We start from the raw sequence: 8379 nt of genomic DNA, 5'->3' as shown, positions 1-8379 counted from the left end.
GAAACAATATCCATTCTTCTCAGGCTGCCTTTTTTAAGGCTACTCTATTCTGTAGCCTAAGGAAAGCTACCTTTCACCACTTCCCTCCCAATCTGACTAAAAGCCCAGATTTACTGGCTTATCCTGAAATTAACTCTTATTTGGGTAGTGAAAAATATACTAAATATCCAATTTATAATTGAATTAGTTTGGAAAAGACATTATTTTCTTGTTTGCTTGTTAGATACATTTAAAAAGTAACTAAGAGTCTAGTTTATAATAGCAGAAATTTTTTTACATATATGATAAATATCATTAAATAAGTTAGTATGTATTTTTTGTGGAGAGATCCAGGTCTCAGTTGTTTGGTTTGAGCGTAAAATTCCCAGTTTAAGTGAGGAAATGATATTTAACCTGTGTTTTGTCTAGAAACTTCATCATTTGCCTCTGTACTGGGCAACTAAGAACTCGGTTCCTGGGGACACTTTATCAGAAAATCAGAGCATTCCCAAACTAAAACCACTTCAGAACCTCTGGACATGATCGTTTGGGACAGGGCAAGAAATTTAGACACCAAAGGTGGTCCAAGAAGGCTGGCAGTTTAAAGCCGTAGTTTGTTGTTTGTCATGAGGAAGAGATCATTATTAGCATGGAAGAATGGCCAGACCGGCAGACGCGTGCCCCCTCTTTGCAATCCCATTGGCCCTGTTGTTGCTTTGCCTTCTCTTGAGGGGGCAAAGTCTTGATACAGCACAAGATAAACCCTTGAGGGAGAGCAGCGGCTCTTCTAGATCGGACTTCATCAAATCTTAGCTTCAGCCTGTAAGTGGAACCGTAATGCCCTGCAGGATTCTGTGCGGAGACCCTGCCACTCAGCCTTTGCGTCTCTGTTTGGGGCCGGGGTCTATCCAGGGTCCTGATCGCTACTGTGGGAGCCTGAAGGAGCCTCTGCTTTTTCACACGTGTATTTTTATTTATTTATTTATTTATTTATTTATTTATTTATTTTTGCGTAGTGTGCAGTGCGCTAACAATTTCCTATGTCCCCTTCCCGACAGGGGAGGGACTGCAGAAAAAAAATCAGCACTGAAAGGGTACTACATGGCACTCGAGAATGCCCCTCAAGCTAAGGGGAAATTCTTTATGGTGCCCAATGCCTGGATTTCTATCTCTTAGTGGGCCTCCCCATTAGGGAGTTGTTTTGATGACCACTGGACAGGTGGGTTATAATAGAGGTGGCTTACAGGACTACTCCAGTTTACATTTTGATAGCCAGGTTGCTTTGCCTTGTTTCTTGCTCTTTAACGGGAGTCCTAAACGTCAGCTCAAAGCTGAAGCAGCTAATGCTGGTTAGAATGGACCCTTGCTAAGAGTAAAAGAAAGCTGTGAATACGTAGCAGGCAGGTTTGTCCAGGAAGTGAAGAGAAACATTAGGGAGTTTTGAGGGCTCAGGTATTGACAAGGCTTATGCCTTGGACTGGTCTGGGTTTCTTGATCATTAGTCCTCTTTTTATCCCTCTCTCTTCCAGGAAGCTTGGGCAACCATGTACTCAGTTGTCTCTGGGGCTAAGAGCGAAGGAGGCAAGTCTCCGTACTTTGAGGGGTGGAGGATGTGAAACGGGAATGGAACCAAGAGGTGGGATAGGCATACTCTTCTCAGGATAGAGGCAGCACTCTCTGCTTGAGAAAGTCAAGTATAGCGCTCTGAGGTCTGTATCCTCTGAGACCCCTGTGGAAAGAAGGTGATGAAGAGGCATTGGCAGGGGGTCCTCTGAGATGGGCCTTAGCTTTCCCACAGCTGTTAGGACTGCAGACTGCAGTAAGGTAGTTATGAGCATTCGCTGTGTATCTGGGAGAAGGAAAATAGGCCTTAGATTACGCCTCAAATCTAGGAAGAAAAAATCAATGATTTCTGAGACTGGAGACAACCCCTTCAGGTGTCACTGTCTAAAGACTCATTGGTTAACTAATGGTCGGTAACCTAGCTATCTTCTTAAAAACCAGCGATCATTTAATGCTTTACTTTTTGAGAGGTGGGGGCTCTGCTTGAGTAAGGAGTTTCTGGGAGGGGTATAATGCATGAGTGAACCTGCGTTAATGAATCCCGTAAGGAACTGCGTTTCCCAGGAAATTCCTGGCATTTTTAGCGCGTGAATATCCTAAACCCTGCTTGGTTTTCTCCTCCTTTCTGGGTCCTTCCAAAGAGGAAGAGTGGGCTGGGGGCTGAAGGCTCCGCAGGGCCTGGTTCATCCGCAGAGCTGGCCGGCAACCCAGGCTGGGCTCAGCCCCGAGCAGGATTGCCCCCCTTCCCAAATCTTGGAAGGAGGAGGGGGAGGCAGGCGGGCAATCTTGGTCCCAAAGGGGGCTGGTTGAAGGTTTGGGGGTGAGTGTGGGTTTCTTTTTGGTTGTTGCTTGGGGTGGGGGGGAGGGCAGAGCCCAAGGGAACAGGCATTGCGGGCACCCTGGCCCTGGTGCGGCTGCTTGCCGTCCTCTGCTCAGCTCCCCCCCCCCACCCCCAGCCAGCGAGTGCGCCCGCCCGACTGTGCGGGGCTGCGGTTGGGGGGAGGGGGGAGCGGGATCATCTGAGGCCAGAGTCGCTGCGTTGGGAGGGGGAGCGGCTGGAGCGAGGGGAGGGACCGGCTAGGTGTCTGCTGCTCCGTGCCACTGCTGCCGGCGCCCCAACCTCGTCGCGGGCAGCCCCTTCTGCAGCTAAGGGTTACTGCCGCACCACCTCTCCTCTTCCTCACCCGCCTCTGCGGCCAGGGCTCTGCGGTAGGAGACAGCATAGCCTGGCGGCGTGTGGGCCGATCTGGGTTTGGGTATGGGTCTTGTTGGGGCCCACAGGGAAGGGGGTGGCCGTGACTCGGTGTCCCTCTCTGCAGCGGGCTCAGCTGAGGTGCGCAGGCCCTTGTCCCCATATCTCTCTTTGGGGTCACTGGAAAGCAGAGCTCAGGCCCGCTCCCTGTGCTTAGTATGGCAGCCCTCTTCTCACCCTTAGTCCCCCAACTCCCCCGGCCAAGGCCGCCCAGGGTCTGGCCAACAGCGACAGCCACAGTGGTGGTGGCGGCAGCTGCGACGCGGCGCGTCCTGCTCCCCCCCCCCCCCCAGCCAGGGGTGTGGGGTGAGGGCTGGCGGGTGGGCGCCGCCTGGCGGGAGGGCGGACGGGGCTGGCAGTGGGGAGGGGGCGCAGGTCACGTGCCGGGCGAGCGGGTGGGCGCGTACAGTAGGGCGCCCTGCTACTGTACTGGGGAGTCAGTGCCCTGTTACCGGGTCTCGTCTGTCTCGTCTCTCCCGCAGATCTCGCGAGAGTGGCTGACTGGCTGTGGGGGTTGCGGCGGCAGCAGGCGGAGCCGGGGAGGGAAAGCAGCGGCGGCTGAGGCGACTGAGGCGGCGGCGGGCGGAGCGGCAGGCGGCGGCGAGGCGGCGAGGCGGCGGAGCGCAGCATCATGGCGGACCGAGACAGCGGCAGCGAGCAGGGTGGTGCGGCGCTGGGCTCGGGCGGCTCCCTGGGGCACCCGGGCTCAGGCTCGGGCTCCGGCGGGGGCGGTGGTGGCGGCGGGGGCGGCGGCGGCAGTGGCGGCGGCGGCGGGGCCCCGGGGGGGCTGCAGCATGAGACGCAGGAGCTGGCCTCCAAGCGGGTGGACATCCAGAACAAGCGCTTCTACCTGGACGTAAAGCAAAACGCCAAGGGCCGCTTCCTGAAGATTGCTGAGGTGGGCGCGGGCGGCAACAAGAGCCGCCTCACTCTCTCCATGTCAGTGGCCGTGGAGTTCCGCGACTACCTGGGCGACTTCATCGAGCACTACGCACAGCTGGGCCCCAGCCAGCCACCCGACCTGGCCCAGGCGCAGGACGAGCCGCGCCGGGCGCTCAAGAGTGAGTTCCTGGTGCGCGAGAACCGCAAGTACTACATGGATCTCAAGGAGAACCAGCGCGGCCGCTTCCTGCGCATCCGCCAGACGGTCAATCGGGGGCCCGGCCTGGGCTCCACGCAGGGCCAGACCATTGCGCTGCCCGCACAGGGGCTCATCGAGTTCCGTGACGCTCTGGCCAAGCTCATCGACGACTACGGAGTGGAGGAGGAGCCGGCCGAGCTGCCCGAGGGCACCTCCTTGACTGTGGACAACAAGCGCTTCTTCTTCGATGTGGGCTCCAACAAGTACGGTGTGTTTATGCGAGTGAGCGAGGTGAAGCCCACCTACCGCAACTCCATCACCGTGCCCTACAAGGTGTGGGCCAAGTTCGGACACACCTTCTGCAAATACTCGGAGGAGATGAAGAAGATTCAAGAGAAGCAGAGGGAAAAGCGAGCTGCCTGTGAGCAACTCCACCAGCAGCAGCAGCAACAACAGGAGGAGACCGCCGCTGCCACCCTGTTACTGCAGGGTGAGGAAGAAGGGGAAGAAGATTGATCAGACTTAATGGAAAAAAAAAACCCACACACATGCATACACACACAGCCACACACACAGAAAATATACTGTAAAGAAAGAGAGAAAATAAAAAGTAAAAAAGTAAAAAAAAAAAAAAACTTAACTCCAAGGGAGCACCACCCACAGAACCTCCACCAACTGACAGTTTCTCTTCTTGACTTGCCACCCATCGCTGGATGTTGTCCACTTTATCCACCATATAAAACAGTAAGCAGCTGCTAAAACAAAAAACAAAAAATAGAAAAAGTAATAACATTATATGAACTGTGTTTCCTACTTGATTAAAAAATATAAAGAACTGAGTGTTTATTTCCCTAATTAACCAAGAACTTTTGTACACGTTTAAGCTATTATTATTAAAAGTGTTTGCAAAATGGTCAAGATTATAATATTGCTGAATTATATAAAAGTCCTTTTCATGTTGAGCTAACATTTGACTTTAGCACAAAAAAAGAGATATTTTAGAACACGTAAAATAATATTTTTAGTTTTTCTCATTTTGTTACCAAATTTCAAACCTTACATGGAGGTTATTATAGTATATTTGACACCCTATATACCTGTGATTAGAGATGTGTATATATATGAGGGCTAGGCATGCTGTGTGTCTGAGCTTTGTCTAAATGTTATGCAGAAGTTTGTAGAGTTAAAGGTACGTAGGTTTAATTCATGCAAGGTAAACAATAAGTGCTCTCTTTTATACAATATGCATTGCATCTGGACCTTAAACATATAAAAATGGTCAGTGAAACTTCTGTGAACATGAAGAAATTATTAAAAAAGGCATTTAAATGAAATTTGCTAAGTTGTGATTTTTACGGTTGGAACCAAAGTTATTCAAATAGCAAAAGGAAAAAGAAAGAGAGAAAAAGGAAATCTCCCATAATATTTTTCTGCATCTGTTTGCTTTGACCGAGTAGGCGTTTTGTCATTATTGTGTATATGAGATGTACTTGTATCGTTCATAATATATTTTTTTTATTATGTGTAGAAGGATTTTAAAAACTTAACTAACGTGCAGCAATTTCCAGTGAACCTGTACTTGGACATCAGGTAGTGAGTCTATTTGTGGTCACTAGCACTGTCTCCTAAACTTGTAAGAGGTCCGAAGCTATCCTTTGGTTTTTGCCAGTGCTATTAACTTATGTAGACCTGTTAAAAGCAGAGCAACACAATTACAGTTATCCTACTGAGCCATGGATTCTGAGTTTCATTTTAAAAGAGAAAGTCAAGTTAAGTTGGTGTATGTAAAGGATTTCCATGTAGCTGTGGTGCTAGTTATTACTGGCTACATTATATGCTAAGTGTATTTGTGTTCCCCAAGTGTACAAGCCTTCTATCAAAAGTATGTTCTATAATTCATATATTCAAGGTGTTAGGGTATGAAAATGGGTATGAAAGCTTAGGAGAGCACTTTACCAAGCTGGTGTCCTCCAAACTGAAATTGTTTGTAACGATAGTCTTTTACAGGTTTTCATTTAAAGATGTTTGTGTGCTTTTAATTGACAACTAACTTCTTGCTGCTGTATAGTAAAATATTAATATATTTTTATCATTAAACTGCTGCATGACTATCATCTTTGAGTGAAGAGAAAATGTTATAAAAAAAGATGCCTTAAACAGTACATTTTGGTTTGGAATTCTGTAGAAAGTATTTTGGTTAAAAAAAAAAGATCTTGTCTGCAGAGAGAGTTCTGGGGATGGAATTGTTTCTTGGCAAATCCAGACATATAGATCTAACTGCTGTATGTAGGAGACATCACCTGTAGGAGCTAGAAGGTGTCAGTGCTTCTCATATTGTAAAGCATTGGCCTAGGAAGGTGAAACAGTTGTCTTTTCGAAGGATTTTTTTTCTGCTGGTTCTTTGGGTTTGATTTGATATTTTTAAGCTCCCTGGTTGAGTGTGTTGTCTTTGTTTTTTAGATCTACTGTATGTGTTGAATAACAAGCTATTTCCATTGTACTGTGCATTTTCCCATTAAATTGTTTGCTTTTAATATTCATACAATGTTAAATATGAGGTGACCGTACAATAGTTAGGAGTTTCTTTACTTACAAAATCACTGGAAATGATTAAATTGCTTTTCCCCTTTCCCCAAGGTGCATTTTTCTTATTTCCATATAGTAAAGTTGAGCTTCTACAGTGCATAATGTGACATTTGGAATGCTTATCAACTGCATGTAAACATTAATAACCTGCACTTTTTTTGTCTTAAGATTTGTTGAGCTGTTTTGTTCACTGTACTTCAACTGTGATATGGAAAAGACTGCATTCTCTGTGCTGTTACTAGTTAGGAAAGAGAATTGCTTTGATTTTGTCTCTTGTTTACTATAGCTTCTTAAAGTTATGCCTTGTACTACAGGTTGTTGGAGTACTCCTAGATCAGTGTTTCATAGTAGCCAGCAATAAGTAGTGCAGGTCAACAAAAACACAGCAAACTTAGGCAAAGTGTCCTTTCTTTGAGATGCGAGTTCTTTCATGAGGTTTTCTTTAGGGTCAGAGTTACCTAAAGTGAAGCCTTTCTTACCTATAGACTTCAGATTCTGCTTGGAATCCTACCGGATCAAGAAGCACACGTATTGTGCAATTGTCTTTACACTATAACAGTTAAACACAATCTTACTAAGATTTTGAAACCATTGTCTGATTTATGGTCAGTGGGTTTTAAACCAAATCCACATGCAGATCTTTTAAGACTTAAGAGATGATCGTAGAAAAGACTAAAGTGACTGTAAAGATGCTCTTTTATGCATCTCACTTTACCTCCCCAAGCACCCTCCCAAACCTTTTCCCTTCTCCCCTCTCCTGTTTCATCCTTTCCCCACCCTTCCCCCAGGTGCTCGGTACTTTACCAAGGTCTATATTTCAGTGTTTTATGTTGGAGTTTTTCCTTGTTTTTATTTTACTAGTTGGTAAACTCTGTGCTGAAACAAAAAAAGGAAATGAGTGGTATATTTGACCATATGTGTTATTCATAGAAGACAGTATGATCAAATGTGCCAAAAACAAGCAAACAAAACTTAATTCCTGACAAGTATGCCTTATTTTTAATGATCTGCTTTGTCTTACAATTAAGGTCCAAGAGCTTGGTTAAACTATTATTTGCCTAAGTATAAAGGAAAACTTGAAATGCATTGCAATATTGACATTCTTTAAAATGAGAGACACTGTCAAGTAATTTAATCTAGAGATCAGCCACCAGATTTAAAATGCTCATATATATGTGTGTGTGTTTGGTGTTGTTTGTTTTTCTTTTAAATCACCAAATCTTTTTTTAAGCTACTTTTTATTTGTGCCTCCTATTTATCATGCTGATGTTAGAAGCAGCAGTCATCCAGCCACAGAGGGAGCTAAAGTTAACTAACCAGAACTGTAGAAATCATTATACATGCCTTTGACAACAAAGGAAGTTTATAAGAAAGGCCATGTCGGCTTTTCCTCCACTAGATAAAGATTGGAGGTAGATGAATATTTGCCAAATGGAAAAAACAATAATACAAGTCAGGAAAGACAGACTTTTCCAGCTTCTCAAAAGCCATGGAGAGTAGAAACCAAAACCAACAGGGAAAATAAAAAACCTTGAAAGTCTCACTTTCTAGCTGTCCCATGCAGGGGTTGAAATTTGACTCAAAGTGGAAAATATATCAGTGTGTTTTTCAGGTCGTCATATCTAGAGATGGATAACTATTCCAATTTGATTTTTCAGGTAACGGAGAAAGCTGCTAGTAATTTTAACCCCTGCCTAAAGAAGACAGATAATTTCATTTGGGAGCAAATACTTATTGCCTTGAAAAATAGCACTGTAATAGCCTATGAAAATTAGTTGTAGAATAACTTTTATCCCTTTTAAACTATGCAAATTATTAAACAAGTGTAAATTAGGACTCAAAGATAGTTGATTATATTGCAATCAGATGGCATTCACAAACTTAACTGGAGCATATACAAATAAAATCTATTAGTCTA

At 45.5% G+C, this 8379-nt stretch overlaps 2 protein-coding genes across 2 annotated transcripts; one reads left to right on the top strand and one right to left on the bottom strand.

Annotated features, from left to right (window-relative positions):
* Positions 1–811: 811 nt before the first annotated feature.
* Positions 812–3424, bottom strand: LOC123807539 (ESX-1 secretion-associated protein EspI-like). Its single transcript, XM_045821478.1, has 2 exons — positions 3247–3424; positions 812–1708 (listed from the first exon to the last, which is right to left on the bottom strand). The coding sequence occupies exons 1-2, from the start codon at positions 3422–3424 to the stop codon at positions 1530–1532; spliced, it is 357 nt and encodes a 118-aa protein (XP_045677434.1). The 3' UTR covers positions 812–1529.
* Position 3425: 1 nt separating this feature from the next.
* PURA (purine rich element binding protein A) lies at positions 3426–5209 on the top strand. The gene has a single exon (XM_045821454.1). The coding sequence runs from the start codon at positions 3426–3428 to the stop codon at positions 4389–4391; it is 966 nt and encodes a 321-aa protein (XP_045677410.1). The 3' UTR covers positions 4392–5209.
* Positions 5210–8379: the final 3170 nt, after the last annotated feature.

The sequence above is a fragment of the Phyllostomus hastatus genome, unplaced genomic scaffold (genome assembly GCF_019186645.2).
Source record: "Phyllostomus hastatus isolate PE091 unplaced genomic scaffold, TTU_PhHast_1.1 phas_contig_150, whole genome shotgun sequence".
Taxonomy (NCBI): Eukaryota; Metazoa; Chordata; class Mammalia; order Chiroptera; family Phyllostomidae; genus Phyllostomus; species Phyllostomus hastatus.
The sequence above is the reverse complement of the archived record's forward strand: the minus strand, read 5'-3'. Positions and strand labels throughout refer to the sequence as shown.

Coding starts and splice junctions, on each gene's coding strand:
- LOC123807539 (XM_045821478.1), bottom strand. CDS start 3,424: ATGCTGCGCTCCGCCGCCTCGCCGCCTCGCCGCCGCCTGCCGCTCCGC. Junction 1,709..3,246: donor GACGAGACAGACGAGACCCG/GTAACAGGGCAC, acceptor TTCTTTCCACAG/GGGTCTCAGAGGATACAGAC.
- PURA (XM_045821454.1), top strand. CDS start 3,426: ATGGCGGACCGAGACAGCGGCAGCGAGCAGGGTGGTGCGGCGCTGGGC.